This window comes from Leptonychotes weddellii, chromosome 14, assembly GCF_054177405.1.
Source record: "Leptonychotes weddellii isolate Sample4059 chromosome 14, ASM5417740v2, whole genome shotgun sequence".
NCBI classification, from domain to species: Eukaryota; Metazoa; Chordata; class Mammalia; order Carnivora; family Phocidae; genus Leptonychotes; species Leptonychotes weddellii.
Genome location: NC_138382.1, coordinates 76,575,013 through 76,594,577, shown reverse-complemented (window position 1 = coordinate 76,594,577; position 19,565 = coordinate 76,575,013). Strand labels below are relative to the sequence as shown.

Sequence of the window (19,565 nt, the reverse complement as noted above, 5' to 3'; positions counted from 1 at the left end):
CAGACCCCCTGAGTCCCCGAGGGATCCACTCTCTTGCCTGTCTCCCCAGACTTACTGAAAACTATTTCATTTGACTCTCATCCCATATTTAATATTTAAGATTAGTTTAGAGAATTCAACACATATTCTAAATGTTTTTTTTAAAAATCAACTTCATTGAGGGGTGCCTGGTGGCACAGTTGGTGAAGCATCAGACCCTTGTGTTCCCTCTCTCCCTGTCTCTCTCTCTCAAATAAATAAATAAAATCTTAAAAAAAAAAAAAAACTTTACTGGAGTGCCTGGGTGGCTCAGTCGGTTAAGCATCTGCCTTGGGCTCAGGTCATGATCCTGGGGTCCTGGGATTGAGCCCCGCATTGGGCTCCTTGCTCAACGGGGAGCCTGCTTCTCCCTCCCCAGCTCTCCCTGCTTGTTCTCTCCTACCCCTCGGTCAGATAAATAAATAAATAAAATCTAAAAAAAACTTTCTTTAAAAATCAACTTTATTGAATTTATTGAGGTATAATTTACATAAAGTGCAACTATTTTGTGCTGAATAATACTCCGTTTTATGTATACACTACAGCATGGATTGATTTGGAATGTTAATCCAGGGTTACTTTTCTGGAATACATTTGGTCATGATATATTATCTTTTCTGTGTATTGCTAGATTCTATTTGTTAATATTTTGTTAAGGAATTTTGTGCCTTTGTTTATGAGGAATACATTATTGTAGTGGCTTTGTCTCGTTTCAGTATCAGGGAGGATACTCGCCCCATTAAATGAATTGAGAAACGTTCCCTCTTCTTTTTTCTGAAAGTTTCTGTACAATTCATGTTATTGCTTCCCCACATTTTTGGTAGAATTAACCAGTGAACCCATGTGGGCCTGGAGCTTTCTTTATTGAGAAAGTTTTTGATAACAAAATCAGTTTTTAAGAAGATAACAAATTCAATTCAGTAGGAGCTCCTTAGGTTTTTATTTCTTCTTAATCAGTTGTCTGATTTATGTCGCAGGGGCTATCCATGTCATCAGAGTCATTGAGTACATTGGCATTATGTCGTTCATGATATTCCCTTACTACCTTTCTAATGTCTCTGAAGTCTGAGTGGTATCTCCTCATTCATTCCTGATATTGGTGAATTGTGTCTTTGCTCTTTTTTCTTCCTTGATCAGTCTAGCTAGAGATTTCTCAGTTTTACTTATTTTCTTTCAAATTACCTGTTTTTTATCTCAATGATTTTTCTCTACTTTTTGTCTGTTTTCTATTTCATTTATTTACATACATTATTGCCTTCCTTCTCCTTACTTTGGGTTTAATTTGCTTTTCTTTTTCTAACTTCTTAAAATGGAAGTGTAGATCTTTGATCTTTCACTCATTTTTCATTTTTTGTGTAAGCTCTTTTGAACTATAAACTTCCCTCCAAGCATGGCTTTGGCTGCATTGTCTACACATTTTCATATATTTTTATTATCATTCAGTTCAAGATATTTTCTAATTTTCTTTGTGATTCATTCTTTGTCTCATGAATTATTAGGAAGTATGTTGTTCAATTTCTAAATATCTGGGGGGCTTTCCTGATATATACATATATGTATGTGTGTGTGTATATATATATATATATTTTTTTTTTTTTTTAAGATTTTATTTATTTGACAGAGAGCACAAGCAGGGGGAGTGACAGGCAGAGGGAGAGGGAGAGGGAGAAGAATGCGGGTCTCAATCCCAGGACCCTGGGATCATGACCTGAGCCGAAGGCAGACGCTTAACCACCTGAGCCACCCAGATGCCCCAATTCCTGATATATTTTTGTTATTGATTTTTAACTTCAGCTGTGGTCAGAGAACACACATTCTGCATGATTTTTAGACTTGTTTTAAGACCTAGCTTATGGTCTGAGACTTGAAAAGTTTGTATGTTCTCCTGTTTGGGGATGTAGGATATATATGTCATTCAGGCCAAGTTAGTTGAGAGCATTGTTCAAATGTTCTATCTTACTGATTTTCTATCTGCTTATTTTAATAATACTAAGAAAGTCCTGTCATTGACTCCGTTTAGGAGCATTTAGGATTTGTTATATCTTCTGGATGAAGTCACCCTTCTGAGCTTTTATTCTTTTCTTTGTTTTTTAAATCATTCTTATGACCTTCTTTGTTTGTAAATGATGGGCTTTATTCCCCTGAAGTTTTCCCCTCTCCCTGGGCAGAGGAAAGTTTCCTTGGGATAGGGTGCTGCGGGGACTGAACTTACAGGTAGGGCTCAGAGGAGGAGTGATGGTGTGGGTAAGCAGGAGGTCAAACTGATTAACTGTCTTTCTCCTCTGATTTGCACTGTATAAGAGTTTGTGCAGGATTTGAAAAGACAGCCACAAGATTTCTCAGTTTAGGGAAGTAAAGAGAAGCGTTGTTTGTAGTTTGGTGAAGCCGCTATACACCTGTAGAGGGCGCCCTCTGAGAGTTTGTTCAGAGCCTGCAAGCATCACCTACCTGTCTCAGGTAGAATCCTAGCTTTGGCTCCACTGGGAGAAATGTGTCATGGCATAATTTTTGACTCCTCTTAGATGACAAAAGGAATTTTGGGGTCAGTGGCCATTCATGCTGCTGCCTATGTGAAAGTCATTTTATTTTCTATTATGAAGACCCGCTTCCCATGCTCAAATTGCACATTCCCAGACACACGTTCCAGTGTAGTCAGCTCCTGGGGTGACTGATCATCCACAGCCCTTGCTTCGCAGTATTGCTGACCTAAACAGCCTGGCCCCTCCTAGGATGCTTATCCATTTCTCTCTCTTCAGTATCTCCAGATGTATGCGAAAATCAAGATTTATTTAGAATGGAAAAAAACACAATTTACAAAGACAAGCAAAATCTTTTTGAACCAAGCTGTTTAATTACCTGCCTTACTTGAAGGGGATTTCTCTACTCAGTCATTTACAAGCCACCTTTAGGATTTTTGCCATAACCGTGGTTGGCTCTTTTATTATTTGCATAATATTTTTCTTTAAATAAACTCATTATTAAAACTTAGCCCCATTCTAGGAATGGAATCATAGGTTTTATTTGCTAGCTATGTATTTTTCTATATACATATATATTCAAATGAAAAATGTCCATCTGTATCACCTAACATCACCTCATGTACCACTTTGTGAATATACACGTCACACTATGGGGATTGTTAATCTGGGGTAAATGTGAATTTGACAGTGGCCTTAGAGAGAGAGAAAGCAAACTAGTACTTGCAGTGGTCCTAGAAGGAATGCTCTCTGCCTGTGGCTTAGAGGCACTCATCCCTTTACGAAGAAAGAGGGAACGAGGGGAGGGGCAGAAGATGAGACTGGGATCACCGTTTCTCAGGGGGGCAGTCCTTTCATTGTGATTCCTTTATTCTGTCTGAATGCCATGCATTTCGAAACTACCCATAGCCACTGTTAAAACATTCCGGGAAATATTTGTTGAATGAATGATGTTGAATTAGGTAGTAAGCAGAGGCTCTGTAAAGTTTTATTTTATTACCAGTTTAGACTTTTCATATCACCATTACCCTCAATTAGTTTGACTGTTTTTCAATTTACCATTTTTCTTATTCTAGTGAGGAAATTGCCGGGCTGGTTTTAATGTCGTACGTTTTACTTGAGAAGAGTCTTCTGCTGTCCTGGGAGGAAACTCCAACAAGGGGACTATTTCCAGTTTGAGGAGACTTTATAGAAGACTGTTACCAAAGGTGCAGGCGGGTGTCGGGGAACCTCAGGGAGTGGTGCAGTCCCTCCAGCTAGCTCTTCCCCGAAGGGTGTGCTTACAGGAAGCCCGAGTTAGAGCGGTGATGAGGGATGCTGCCCGCTCCTGGTGACTGTGCCGGCAGAGTATCTGCCCTCACCTTCCCACCTTCTACCTCCCACATCGCCTGTCCGTGCCTTCCTTCCACCAAACCCATCTAGAAGCCAGCGGGAAAGGAGCCCGTTGTGGAAGTCTACATGGCTCAGCTGGTTGGGGCAGGGAACACTGGAGGAGAAGGTTGGTCTGGAAGGGAGCGTGTCTCTTTGGTCTTACTCCCACCCCATGCTCTTTATATTTATGTAAGGTAGGAGGGCAGGGGGGTTGGAGAAACAGGGAACACAAAACGTAGCTATTACCGCCCCCCTGCAGCTGGAAACAAAATCTAAGTGAGTCGGCCTAGCCAACTTGTGCCACTACCCAGGCTAAGTCCTCATTACCCTCTGCTGCTCATACTTGTGCCGGATGGGGGGTGAACCAGACCTTCATCGCTATAGGTTGGGGGTCCTTTGTATTTGTCAGTACTGAGTTGTCACAGCTGCCCTCCATGACCCAAGCCTTCAGACTTCCACCCCCTGAATCTCCAGCTAGTGTCTCCCATCGGCCGGCCACCCAACTGGAAGCCAGAGGTTAGAAGGCTTGTTGATGGAGCCTGTGTGTAAGTCAGCCTCCTGGCACACAGCACAGAGTGGAGGAAGGGGAAGGGTGATGTGGAGGGGCAGGAAAGGAATCCAGTCTCGATCCCGTTCTTGAAGCCAGATCTAGGCACTCCATCCCACTTCCATACTAAGCCCTGTTCCCAGATCAGCAACAGTTTTCCCTCTCTCCTGTCTGCCTTCCTTCGAAAATAATGAAAAGAACTCTCCTTACTAACTACAATGCAGTCATGTGTTTAAAAATGGGCAGGACACCAGGAAGAGCATTCCCTACCTTTAATGCTTATTCTTCAAGCAGTTTTTAGTCTGTGGTTGACTTGGCTGGGGCTTTTATTCCTCCAGACTCAAGCAAAAGTTTCTGGAGAAAAAGGCAGTATTTGTACATATAAAAGGAACAGCTGATGTTGCTAACTGCTTATTTTCTGCCAAGTGCTGTGCTGTATGTGCTCCGTTCTCATTTAATTCCCACAGTGACCGCATGGAGAAGGTGGTGCTTTTATCTTTATGTTACAGAGGAGGAAACCGAAGCTTGGAGAGCCTTAAGTAATTTGGGATGAGGGCAGAGTGAGATGGAGAGTGTCAGGGTCCATGGGATTCCTAAGCCCCGGCCTCAGGCTCTGCTCTGCTGCGGACACTTGCGAGGAGTCTCCATGCAGGCAGGTGTCCATGGAGAGCTTGCTGTGTGCGCTGGACAGTGTACTGGGGGCTGGCGGCAAGGAACAAAACGGACTGTGCCTCCCCTTTGTAGAGTTTTCCGTCTGGTAGGAAAGGTAAACCTGAAACAGTCAGTGTACCAGATGTGTGCAAGAGACTGTGGAATGTACTATGAAGGCCGTCGTTCATAGGGGGGTCTTCTGCTGAAGGTTTGGGCCAGCAGAGAAACAGAGGGGGTCACATTAGGGACGAGGAGTCAGGCAGCGAGTGCTCCAGGCAGCCGTGTTTGGGAAAGCCCCCTGAGTGCCCATCAAGAGACCCTACCCAGGAAGATATGCTTCGAGTTCCATTACTTTCCATTTGTTGTCATCAAGTCGGCCTTCTAACCCAGCTGCTGGCAGAAAGGGAGCAGAAAGAGACAACCTCACTGTGTCTACAAACTGGTGGGTGGTATTTTCTGGTTTAGAATTTGTTACTTTTTATAAAAGGAACAATTACAAAACATGGTTTTGCTGACTCTTTATTTTTTATTTAGTCTTGATCCAGTCTGGTTAACCCAGTCCCGTCTGCGGAATGCTTATGAAATGTGTATTAAGTGCAAAATCATCCAGGGACTGGAGACAGGTGGGCCTCTCTCCTCAAGGAGTGATGGCCTGATGAGTGAAAATAAAACTTGTGTCATACAAGCATATTTGTCCCAGGAGGGGGTTGGGGAAGAGTTTTGTGTTTTCCTGAAATGTGTTGGCTGTTTCTGGCCATTTCTGCATTTGCCTAATGTATTGTTACGGTTGGAACAAGTTAGGTGGTCAGCGATTATTTGCATTGTCTTTGGCATTTCTCTTTGTGAAATCTACCATGTATGTTCTCAGGGACACTAAAAGTCAGATAGGAACAAAATCTGGTCCTACTCGTGAGCAGCAAATTCTGAATTAGTGGAACGCGGTCACCACGTGAAAGCATTGCTGTTAAGTGCCAAATGTGAACAGGCCAGTCCGCATTTAGTAAACCAGGCCTCAGCTGTAACCGAGGCTGGGAAAGAAAGCTGTGGGAATTTGGGAAGGGGTATAGCTTTCCAGCAGGCATCGTCTGTCCTGACCAGCTCCCTGGTTGAAAGTCAGAGGCCCCGGGGTGCTTTCTCACAGTGTGAGTTGTTCACACATGCCTCACTGCCCATCTGAGCTCCGAGTGTCATTTCACCAGATCTGACTGGAGAGAACTGATTTAGTAACTATTGCTAATTGGTGTTGCTGGAAAGCTCAATATGGGTTTTTTTCTTGTTTGGGTTTTCTTTCTCTCTCTCTCTCTAACATGTAAGGGCTTGTAGAGGAGGTAGATGTTGAGTGAAATTATAATTCTTTCCTAAGCTTAATACATTGTTTAAATGTTTTAGGAAACACTGGGGCCCACAGATAATCTGAATGTTTAATCGTTAATATAAAATGCACAAGTATTTCGCCCCTTCCTGTTACCTGACAATTTTGCACATTAATTGAGAGTTGCCATGTCAAAAACCCAACAGGAGAATGGAAGGAAATTTAACTTAGTTGTCCTGTTTTTCTGGAAATCAGCCTGTGGCCTTGACGGAAGATGGCTTGTCAGCAAGTGAAGTGTAAGCCCCGTGAGGATGGAGTCCACCTTACTCATTGTTGTGTCCCTGGCTCACTTAGGCACTGAATGAAGATTTCCTGAATGACTGGGAAGAAAGGAAATCATAAATTGATTTCATTTTGTTAATATGCTCCTAAAATTTGTCTGTTGTTATATAAAAAGTCTGGGGAATGACAAAAATGAAATCTACTTTTTCTATGGAATCCTTACAGGCCTAATGAGAGCACTGTGGTGTGCAAGGAACCCCTAAAGTGGGGAATCAGACGTGGGTTCTGGGCTCAGCTCTGATGCTCAGCTGTGCTGCTCCCTTGGGCAAGTCGCTTAACTTTCTTTCTTCTGTCATTTATAAAATGGGAATTTTGGACTCGCCCTTCTTACTTCCCAGAGTTGCTGAGCAAACAAATGAGATAAGGAATGCAGAAGTGCTTTGAAACCTGGAAAGCAATAGCTGCTTTCCTGCTCATCCTGACTCTGCAGCAGAAAGCACAGGCCAGAGCCAGCCATCCCTGCAGCCAGCCGGCGCTCACAGAAAGCCTTCTTGGGCAGCTCATTCCACCGTTTCCTGTCCTAAGGATTTAATAGCATTTCCTGAACACAGTCATTGTTTGTCGAGCACTATGGGCACCCAGTAAATATGTATTAATAGATCTAATAGGGATAGTTTACAATGCATGACCTCTCTAAATCATGTGGAAGAAGAGTTCTAGTTTAGATGGTATTTGCCTTGTGTTCTAGTTCATGCACACCTGTGAATTTACTAGGCTGTGTGGCCCCAGCCCTGGAAGAAGAAAGGCAGGCAGGTTCGTTTCTGTATTTCTGTATGTGATGGGTCTTTGTGCATTTGTTTCAGCTTGAGGAAATGTAGGATAGCTTTTGTTTGCTTGCCCTGGTGGTTCTCCTGCATTTGTTCAGGTAACGTATTCACATAGTTGAATAAGCTTCTAAGGAGAGAACAGGGGAAAGCTCCCTTCCACTTCTCTGACCTGGCCACCATTTCACTCCGAGAAAGTAGCTCTTCCTAATCTTGACAGCCCTCTCTGCTTAGGTGTTGAGTTTCCATAAAGAGATTGTGAAGTTTTGAGTGTCTTTCCTTAGAAGAGAGTAATAGCACAATTAGTGTTGTGGGCAGGGAGAGCAAAGCAGTGTACTAAAAGATGGAGCAGAAACCTAAGCAAACGCTCTTGTTCCCGTCTGTGATACATCTAGTCTTGCCTTTTCATGTACAGTTGAGAAAATACTTTTCATTTTCTCGAGAGAATAACTGGAAGGCTTTCACAGACATGATTCAAATATCTTAACAAATCTGAGAAGTTGGACCTAGGTTTCCCGTCTTCTTTCTTCAGCATATATTGAGACCGATTGTTGAGTCTCAGGCAGTCTCGTTCTCATGGAGGAATTAAACAAACCCCCTTCTGTTCCTACCCACTGGCAGTCCTCTTGGACTCATCATTCTGGACAGGTGTGGAGGAAAATCTTGAATCATTTTCAGAGCGTGCAAATGATTGTCTTTTTTTGATAGCTGCTGGGCATTACCCTCTCCCCAAAAAGGTGGTTTATTAATACATGCACCTATAACTTTCAGATTTTGTACGGGTGGGGGAAATGAACAGCATGTGTCATACACAGTGTGTGGGGTAGATGCTATTTAAATCTGGTGAGCTGCTAAACATCTCACTAACATGGGATTGCTGGCTGGAGTCCAGGTTTGTTGGTTGGGTTTGTGTTTTTTTTTTTTTTTTCTTTTGAGGCGGGGTCAGACTTTAGAGAACCAAGCCATCTGTCCAGCAAATTATTTTAAGGCTTTTAATAACAAATAGTTTGCAATATATTTTAACGTGTGGAGTAGAAAATTAATGTTTTGCAAAACTGATATCTTTAGAAATGTCTTCCACATTCAGTTTTGTTATCATTTTGGTATTGTAATCCCAATTTGGTAGCACGCATCTTTATACTAATGTTTTGCAGAATTAATTAGTTCGTTAAAAGCAACATTTTAAAACCGGTACGTCAGTAACACAGCGCACTCCCTAGAAGGCTCTTGCTTCTTTTTTTTTTTTTAAGATTTTATTTATTTATTTGAGAGAGAGGGAATGAGAGACAGAGAGCATGAGAGGGAGGAGGGTCAGAGGGAGAAGCAGACCCCCTGCTGAGCAGGGAGCCCGATGCGGGACTCGATCCCGGGACTCCAGGATCATGACCTGAGCCGAAGGCAGTCGCTTAACCACCTGAGCCACCCAGGCACCCCTAGAAGGCTCTTGCTTCTAAGAGGCACTGAGCTTCTCCTAAAACAGATGCAGGGATTTTGTAGCTGCATATGAAGCTGTAAGACTTTGAAGAATCTCTCCTGCTTTCTTTGAGGTTTGTCTGTGGCGCTCTCCGGTTGCTGTTGTTTGTGCCTTTTGGTGGCGAATGTAATGCCCTTTCCAGCACCTCTGATCTTCGTCCGCGACAGACAACTTTGCATTTTACTTGTGTCCTCTCTGCCTGGCCTGGGTCTTGGCTTACTTTTAATGTCCTGTCTACTCATTCAGCAAATATTTAAGGAGCATTTGGTGGGTACCAGGCACTCCGGCAAAGGTGCTGGGCTTCAGCACTGAATAAAGCAGCCATCCCAGCCCACAGAGAATCCTTTCAGGCAGACAGGCACTAAGCAAATAACTAGAAAAATTGCTTAATTAAACTGGGATGGGAGCCACAAAGAGAATTAGAAGTGCCATAGAAGTGAGGTGTAGGGCACACTGACTGATGGGGGCTAAGGGGGAGGGTCTGGGAAGGCTCCCTGACAAAGTGTCTTTTAAGCTGGGAACCAAAGACTTGAAGCGTGAGCTGGACTGATCTGGGCACGGAAGCAGAAATGGTTGTGGGAAGACTCTTCCAGGCAGAGAATGCAGGTTGTGCACAGCGTGCAAGGTAGTGCAAGCCTGCTCGGGGTCATGGAAGGAGGCCAGCTGAGGCTGGAGCGACAGGAGCCTCCTCAGCCCCCTCAGGACTCGAGACTTAAGCTCACCACCAAGCCGTGTCTTAAGCAGTGATGCAGAAAGCAGGGACCTCTTTCTTGATGCAAGCAAGGAGCTTCTAGAAAGCACAGGTGATGCACTTTGGAGGGCAGAGATGGTTACTTGCTCTCGGGTGACCTCTAAGGTCACAGAAGCAGGTCCTTGACTTCATTGGAGTCAGTGAGAGGCAGGTGTTTAAACATAAGCAAACAAACAAAAACTAACCTTGGACTCCATCATGGAAGCATGATTTTAAGATTACAAGAACTGATCCAGTCATCGTACCCCTATATTACTTCAGGGTGTTCACTTCTAGGCTGCAGCAAGTACAAACTTATTTCTCAAATGAAGGCAGCTTTGTTGAGAAATAAAACTTACCATTCAGAAAAGAACAAAGAAGAAAACCAGATACCTCCATTCCAAAACAGGTCTAGAGCAGTTATTCTGAACTTGGGGTTCAGGAATGGACTTAAAGGGGCCTATGAACTGCAAACAGCTATATGTAAAATGCTATACAGATGTGCATTTTAGTTTTCAGTACCTTCCTAGAGAGTTCTGTGACCCAGGAAGATTAAAACATGCCGATAAAAGAAATTGGAAAGCCTGATAGTCTTTTATGTGTTTGCAGAAAGCCTTGAGGTTTTGGAGGCAGTGTTTGTGTGTCATTCCATGAGGCAGCAGTGGGGTGATGGGGTAGAGATGCTGGGGTGGCGGTCCAGCAGTCCAGGGGCTGCCTGGTGAGATGTGGTAGGGGGAGCCGCCTCTTGGAGATGCTGCTCATTCCTGGATTGACGGGTCCTCTGATAAGAGGACCTCTGAGTGCCTGGTGTTTCTTAATTCTCTGAATAAGGACATTGAAAGGAGCAGGCCAAGCTACTTGAAGACAATCAGAAAGAACAAGACTTATAAGGCTTCAAAAATTGATGTTAGAAATCTGAGAAGGGCGTGATCATTTCTAATGCTGCCAAGATGTTGAAGTCGTGGCGATGGAAGCTTAGTCCTAAGGAAGCCTTTACAAACCTTGAGAATTGGTGGGATTGCACTGGGAAAAATTGGAGAGTCTGACTGCAACTGGGGAGCAGAACAGGGAAATTGGATTCTCTCATTGCTTAAAGTTAACTTTCTGCCTGAAAATATTGAAGTTCTGAACCACACGTTGATCTGAACCTGTGATTTCTAGGAGTTAGTGTTCCTAGTCCGATTCTTGGACCATGAGCCCCATCTCGGCTGAGTGCTCTGGGAGGAGAGCTTCCAGCAGCTCACCGTTGCGAAAGGCCTCCGTAATGTAAATAGGAACAGCAATCTTTCCAAGTTATTACCCTGTTAACAGGTTGACAGATATGTGCAAATTGTGACTCACTGCTCAATTTGGCACTAAATTAATGTCTTTCCGTGCCGCGTCTGCTCAAGTGTAAACTAGTCACCACTGCTGTGTTACTGCTTGTTTGCCTGTATTCCAAAGGTAAAAATTAAAGGAATTTGATCCTGCCACAGAATGGAGTGGAGCATATGGTGGACGTGTAGGAGGAGAGCATGCTGTTCCTACCTGTCCCCAGCCCTGCACTCAAAGTGGGACGTGACATGTTGCTGAGCTCTGTGCAGACGCTGGCAAGCTCGCAGGCTCGGGAGGCAGCATCCCTAGAAGTGCTGCCAAGGAGGTGGTACGGCGAAGACCACCTCCCCTGCCATCCGGCTTTATAATTTGACGTTCCTAGCTTTCCTTATTTCTGTCAAGTAACTAGTGGTGGATTTGCGTTTTAAAGGTTGGGTGTATCTGAAAATGAAATGTTTTGATTTTTGCTTCTAGGATTTAGACGTTTTCCTCAGTTAAAAACGCAGCTGACTTTCTCTCTTTCTCTTTTTGGCAAATACATAATGTCACCTGTAAAAAGAAAATTTGCATCTCCTTTATGTTAGGCGTGTGAATGAAAAACAGTCTCCTTGAGATTCATTTTTGCTTCATAAAATCTTTGGATTGAGTTTGCTGAGTCTCATCTGAGATCCCTGATGGGGGAGGAAACCAAATGTGCCACCCCAGACCTCTCCACTGTCCTGTGTTGACAGATCTCATAAATAAAGGAATCCAGAAGCAGCAGGGGACATTTGCTGTCTGCCTGTTTAGAACTCTGGCCCTCACTAAAAAGCCAGCAAAGTCAGGTAGTTGGTGTGGAATCCTAGAAATCCACACGCAGAGCTTGGTTTCTGGAATCATCGGGTAACCTACTCATTGCCCTATTTCCCTAGCCTACTAAAGAGACAGGTTTTCCAGAAAGCATTTTGAAACCTTCAAGGTGAAAGGTACAAGGGAGAGCAAATTATGATGTTACCTTTGTACTGAAGTCCCGCTTATTCATTTGCATTCTCCTGTCCAGAGTTACGATGATTATTGATTGAGGATTGGTTCCGAAGACATTGCCCACCCCCTCCTCATTAGCATATACTTAGCAGTGACCTCCAATCACACAGGACAGTGGATTTTTGCTTCCTGCTGAGTCTGAAGTAACTGGGTTTCAACCATACACACAGATTTAGAAAATAAGTATGTAAATGCAGAAATGTTTCCAGTGACTTGGTGTAAACTTTTGACATGAAGTTTGCCATGTGTCTTCCACCACTTAAAAAAACATCAGGCAGTGATGAAACATGAGTTCGCTTCCTCCTTCCTTCATCTTTTTACCCGTTTGTAGCGTTTACGCCTAAAGCCAAGGTTGTATCATGAAGCTATAAATCTAGAAGGGGACTGTGCGAGATGATGTGCGGTGTCTTGGTCTGTTCCTTACCATCCAGGAAAGGTTGTTTCCTCAGCCATTTTAAAAAGCAACAGAATGGGAGGGGGCGCCTGGGTGGCTCAGTCGGTTGAGTGTCTGACTCTTGATTTCGGCTCTGGTCATGATCTCAGGGTGGTGGGATTGAGCCCCGCGTGGGGGTCTGTGTTGAGTGTAGAGCCTGCTGTTCCTCTCCCTCTGCTCCTCCCCCGGTTCGCGCACAGGCATTCTCTCTCTCTCTCTCTCTCTCATAAATAAATAAAATCTTTTTTAAACAAGATCAACAGAATGGTGTGGGGGGAGCACCTGGCTGGCTCAGTCAGTGCAGCACATGACTCTTGATCCTGGGGTTGTGAGTTTGAGCCCCACATTGGGTCTATGTAGAGATTACTTAAAAAAATAAAATCTTAAAAAAAAAAATCAATAGCATTTGGGCCTTGCTTTTAAGAAATACCTCTCATTCTTTCTGAGCTAGTTCACTTTTTAAGGCCTTGCCCTTATCTTACAGTCCTTTCTAGAGGTGGGAGGGAGCTGTTTGGTACTGAATTCCTAAAAGCCGCTCACACCCTTGAAAGATGTCAGTCTCCCGTCAACCCCCTTTCCCAGGAGCAAGTGGCCTTCCACACCCCCTCTTCTCACACACCGCTGCTCCAGTCTGCTTACTGTCCTTGTTACTTACGACTGGGCCGCCTATGGTTCTCCCTCCCTTCAGCTCCAAGTCTGAAACTGTACAGGACATTCTCTAAGGAAAACCTGACCGGTTCATCAGTACAATTACTCCCTGACTTTCAGGACTGACACACTGGTGTTCACTTTTTAACAAATGGCATTGTGTTGTCTGCTATCTCTTGTGAGCCCCTGGTTTTGAACTGAAATCTTCATGCTGTGAGTAGAGAGTTACTCTCCCTCTCCCCCCAAGAGAACATAGCTTTTATATGTCCCTGATCTAATGGATATGTAATTTAATTTATCATATCCAGTGGATACGAAATCCAATACAAAACCCTTAATAGATAGTTTTGCATCTCAGCTATTGAATTATACATCCCCAGTGTGATTGGGTGGTAAGCACAAATGCTGGTATGATTTTATTCTCAAAGGATGTGAGCCAGACCCAGCTATGTTGGTGCTGTGGATTGGCATCATCACAGTGAGCCTCCACTGGTGGGGAGAATTCATCCTGCTAAGAGAGGACATTTCTGCAGAGCAGGCCCATGATGTCCCAGAGAGAGTATTTGTAATTTTCCGGTCCTTAGTATGTGCCAGACACCATGCTAAGTACTTAATGTCGGTGATTATTAAACCTTAAGAGAGTTAAGTTCCATTTGGGCCAGAAAAAGAGAAGAATCTCTTTTGCAGGAATGTGTCCAGGAAAAAATGGAACTGACAGATTGCCTGGTATGTCTGACTGTAGTGAGAGAAGTTTTAGAGTCGGGTAGAGAGTTCAGGGATAACATTGTAGTAGGCACATAGAAAACTAACCAAGTGTTCTCCCTCTCCCACTCCCCCTGCTTGTGTTCCCTCTCTCACTATGTCTTTCTCTGTCAGATAAATAAATAAAATCTTTTTAAAAGGGGGGGGGCACCGGGGTGGCTCACTCATTAAGCGTCTGCCTTTGGCTCAGGTCATGATTCTAGGGTCCTGGGATCGAGTCCCGCATCAGGCTCCCTACTCAGCGGGAAAGCCTGCTTCTCCCTCTCTCACTCCCCCTGCTTGTGTTCCCTCTCTCGCTGTGTCTTTCTCTGTCAAATAAATAAATAAAATCTTTAAAAAAAAAAAAAAAAAGAAAACTAACCAAGTGAAAATCAAGGCAAAACAGAAAGCTGTACAAATAAATGTATGTACTCATGAGCTCCTTTGTGGCTCAGCTACTTAAAATATACACAGAGATTTGGGGCACAGTCACTTGAGTGTTCAACTCTTGATTTCGGCTCGGGTCATGATCTCAGGGTCATACGATCAAACCCTGCGTTCAGCTTCATGCTGGGCATGGAGCCTGCTCAGGATTCTTTCTCTCAAAAAAAAAAAAAAATTTTTTTTTAAAAATATATATGCGGAGATTTTAGAATGTACACACCAAATACTGACTTAAGCAAAAATTATGATATAACTTGAATTAGAGTCCAGCCAGGAAAATAGGAATTCGGGTCTTTAAAACCAAGAGAATTTAATCCAGGGAATTGGTTATGTAGGTGATTGAGGTGAGAAGCCAAACAGGAGACAGCGAGGCTACCAGAGATGAGCAGCAACAGGAAGCTGTTGCCATCCCTAGACCAGAAAGGCAGAGGGAGGAGCCTCTGTATCGGAGCCCAGTGGCCAGGATGGTGGCAGCTAAATTCTGATCTCCTATAGAAGAAAGTCACTAGGTCATGCTTAAAATGAAAAAGCATCCTAACCACAGCAATAAGACAACAAAAAGAAAAGGCACCCAGATCAGTAAGGAAGAAGTAACACTGTCACTATTGGCAGATGACATGGTACTACATATAGAGAACCTGAAAGACTCCACCAAAAACTGCTAGGACTGACACACAAATTCAGTAAAGTTGGCAGGACACAAAATCAACGTACAGAAGTCTGTTGCATTTCAATATACCAGGAACAGAGCAGCAGAAAAAGAAATGAAGGCATCAATCCCATTTACAGTTGCACCAAAAACAGTAAGATACCTCGGAATAAACCTAGCCAAAGAGGGGAAAGCCTTTGTACTCTGAAAGCTATAAAACGCTGATGAAAGAAATTGAAGATGACACCAAGAGGTGGAAAGACATTCCATGTTCACGGATTAGAAGAACAAATATTGTTAAAACGTCTATACTACCTGAAGCAATCTACACATTTAATGCAATCCCTATCAAAATACCAACAGCATTTTTCACTGAACTAGAACAAACAATTCTAAAATGTATATGGAACCACAAAAGACCCCAAAGAGCCAAAGCAATCTTGAAAAAGAAGAGCAAAGCTGGAGGCATCATGATTCCAGACTTCAGGTTCTATTCCAAAGCCACAGTAATCGGAACAGTATGGTGCTGGCACAAAAATAGACCCGAAGATCAATGAAACAGAATAGAAAATTCAGAAATGAACCCACAATTATAATGGTCAATTAATCTTCGACAAAGCAGGAAAGAATATCCAATGAGGAAAAGACTGTCTCTTCAACAAATGGTGTTGGGAAAACTGGACAGCGACATGCAAAAGAATGAAACTGGACCATTCTCCTCACCATACACAAAAGTAAATTCAAAATGTATTAAAGACCTAAATGTGAGGCCTGAAACCATAAAAGTCCTTGAAGAAAGCAGAAACAGTAATTTCTCTGACATCGGCTGTCTTTTTTCTAGATAGGTCTCCTGAAGCAAGGGAGACCAAAGCAAAAATAAACTACTGGGACTACATCAAAATAAAAAGCTTCTGCATAATCAAAAGAAATAGTCAACAAAACTAAAAGGTAACCTATGGAATGGAAGAAGATATTTGCAAATGACATCCAATAAAGGGTAAGTAACCAAAATATATAAAGAACTTATAAACTCAACACCCAGAGAAGAAATAATCCAATTTAAAAATGGGCAGAAGACATTAATAGACATTTTTCCAAAGACATACAGATGGCCAACAGACATAAAAAGATGCTCAACATCACTGATCATCAGGGAAATACAAATCAAAACTACAATGAGATATCATCTCACATCTGTCAGAATGGCCAAAATCAATAACACAGGTGTTGGTGAGGATGTGGAGAAAGGGGAACCCTCTTGCACTGTTGGTGGGAATGTAAACTGGTATAGCCACTTTGGAAAACAGTATGGAGGTTCCTCAAAAAGTTAAAAAAAGGAACTATCCTACAATCCAGTAATCTCACTACTAAATATTTACCCAAAGAATATAAAAATACTAATTCAAAGGAATACATGCACCCCAATGTTTGTAGCAGCATTATTTACAATAGCCAAATTACGGAAGCAACCCAAGTATCCATCAGTTGATGAACAGATAAAGAATGGATAAAAGAAAAAATATGCATGTGCACACACACACACAGGAATATTATTCAGATGTAAAAAAGAATGAAATCTTGCCATTTGCAGCTACATGGATGAAGCTAGAGAGTATTATGCCAAGTGAAGTAAGCCAGAGAAAGACAAATACCATATGATTTCACTTATACGTGGAATTTAAGAAATAAATGAGCAAAGGGGGTGGGGGAGAGGAGAACAAACCAAAAAAAAGACTGCTAACTATAGAGAATACACTGGTCTGCTGGTCACCAGAGGGGAGGTGAGTGGGGGGATGGGTGAAATAGGTGATGGAGATTCAGGAATGTTCTTGTTGTGAGGAGCACTGGATGTTGTACAGAATTGTTGAATCACTATATTGTACAACTGAAAGTGATATTACACTGTATGTTAACTAACCAGAATTTAAATAAAAGCTTAAAAAAATGAAATAAAAAAGCAAGAACTAGCATTAAAAACATACCATGTAGAAATATGGAGGTAAATACCAGAAGAAAGCACTAAAAACTGGTTGGCCCTGAGAGGCAAAAGGAGGAACAAGGGAGTAGTATTTTTTGTAAAAAGACTTATAAATCCCATTTGCCTTCTTGACTATATTGCATTGATAAACAGCTGAAGAGAGAAGTCTTTAGTACACTGTAGATTTGTGTTTCTTTGACTAAGGTTCCAGTTCATTTGTGTGCATTTCTTTTTCCCACTTAGATATGTTGATGATGTGATCAGCCGCATTGACAGGATGTTTCCTGAAATGTCCATCCACTTATCCAGGCCCAATGGCACATCAGCAATGCTTCTGGTAAGTTCTGCTTGACCTGTCTGTAGGGTCATGTGGAAGAAGACTAGCCTCAAGATTGTCTCTGACTCTGTCGTAGGATCTAGAGAATGGAGACTAAATCCCGGTTTGATGGTGAATAGCATATTTCTTTTCACTGGTATCCTGTAGTTTCAAAACTCTGCACATTGAAACTTGGCTTTTGAATGAAATTGCAGAGCCCATGTAAGAATGACCTAGAGAGGAAATACACTGTAAGACCATTCCACCTGTAAGTCAGTTCAGGATGTTTTGGTGAATCTTTTATATTGTCTCAAAGAAATGCCCAACTAGGGGCACCTGGGTGGCTCAGATGGTTAAGCGTCTGCCTTCAGCTCAGGTCACGATCCCAGGGTCCTGGGATCGAGTCCCGCATCGGGCTTCCTGCTAGGCGGGGATCCTGCTTCTCCCTCTGCCTCTGCCTCTCTCTCTCTCTCTGACTCTCATGAATAAATAAATAAAAAACTAAAAAAAAAAAAAAGAAATGCCCAACTATTGGATCCTGCTAAGAAAAACACCATCTTAAAATAGAACCAGGTTCAGGGTGCCTGAGTGGTTTAGTCGGTTGAGCGTCCGACTCTTGATTTCGGCTCAGGTCATGATCTCATGGGTCGTGAGATGGAGCCCTGTGTCGGGTTCCACACTCAGCACAGAGTCTGCTTGAGATTCTCTCTCTCCCTCTGCCCCTCCCCTGCTCACTCGCACCCCCCTCATAAATAAATAAATAAAATCTAAAAAAAAAAAAATAGAACCAGGTTCTGTGGACAATCGCTTATAAAATCCATCATGTATTTGAAGAAAATATTCTGAGACCTTATCACTGATGATTTCCAATTTTGTTGTTTCTGATTTTGAGTTGCTCTGAGCAAGTTGGCCTCACACCCGCACCACTGATGTTTGCATTTGCATGAATTCACCAAAGGCAGGTGTGATTGGGAAATATAGTGGAACAGAAATGCTAAGTTTTATTACTAATTAGAAAGGCATAGACACCTCAGGGATGTGAAGCTTTTCTAGCACTCTGTGATAATGTGTGCTTGAAGAATACTTCTCTGAACACAGATTTTGAGGAGCCACCACATTTTACAAAAAGCAGAATTAATCGAATCAAGAGTGATGGTTTTTCATGGGCATCAGGGAGATGAGCTTCAGGACTGAGTGTTTTTTGTGTCTTGTCAGTTGCTGCTGCTTTGGGGCCTCTTGCGAACTCCCTATACTTCAGCGTTTTACTTTTGCAGAATCTTATGAAGAGCCAGTCACCCAGGATGAGCCACGATCCCTCCAGCTGTTCACCTGAGGAGAACGGGCTTACTGTGTGCGCGGGTGTGGTTTTCTCTTAAGAAAGGAAGAGATGTGGGCTTATCAAATGGGTGTTATTTCTTTTGTGAGAAAAAATTAGTGAACATTGGGTATCGTGCTACTTTAAATTCTTTCAGTTAAAAAGTACAGTGAATGAGTTAATACAGTGTTCTTTAATAGAAAAAGAAAACAATTTGTATCTGTCTACAAAACATGCACTATCTTTTGCCTCAGTTAAATGTACAAATTGTCTAAATTTTAAGATCCTCCAGGCCCAGCAGCTAAAACATAAATCCTGCTTTCAGCATACTTGACAGGGACCAAGGAGTTAATGAAGATAAAAATGAGAGCATCCTCAGTGAAATAGGTTTGTTCAAATTATTTCTGGGTCATTGAGCTTCCATTTCATGATGGAGGTAGGGATTTGGCATTGAAGGGAATGAGCAGAGGGAACAGGATCATAGGTAAACAGGTCTAAGATATTAGAGTTACTTCCACCTGAGAAAGCGGGCTTTTATTTCACAAGGACCTGTCAGCCCTGTCTGCTTTCCCATGGAGCTGCTGTTTTAACAGACCGATGAGGGAATTTAGGGGCTCAATTCAGGGAAGAACCCCATTTTATATATGCATTTTTACCCCCATGCGTGGCTAATTCAGAACACTATATGCATCTAGCCAGCTAGTTGTTACCTTCCTTAGGTGACACAGGAATTCACATAAGGTGGTGCATATTTATAGGAATAGCAGTGGGAGATCTGATTCAGAATCAGATTGCTGGGTGGGTAATCATACTTTTAACAAAACTGCTTGATTTGGCTTTTACTTTCACAAGATGGCATTTTATTAGGTTGCAGACCCCTGGCCCATTTGCTGCTGCCACCCAGACACCTTCTCTGAGGCTGAAAGGAATGCTCACCTGGCGGAGGAGCAGGATCAGCACCTCCCCTCCTGCCCTTGCTCAGCAGCTGCTCCCCGTGACCTCAGTGGAGAATGTTTGG

At 42.8% G+C, this 19,565-nt stretch overlaps 1 protein-coding gene across 5 annotated transcripts in view; it reads left to right on the top strand.

Annotated features, from left to right (window-relative positions):
• MED27 (mediator complex subunit 27) overlaps positions 1-19,565 on the top strand; it is a 183,648-nt gene that overhangs the window by 102,010 nt on the left and 62,073 nt on the right. For all 5 annotated transcript variants that reach the window (XM_081803832.1, XM_081803831.1, XM_081803833.1 and 2 more), the window contains one exon: positions 17,160-17,253. In XM_081803832.1, coding sequence (XP_081659958.1) covers positions 17,160-17,253 — 94 coding nt within the window. The remainder of the gene's footprint in view (positions 1-17,159; positions 17,254-19,565) is intronic.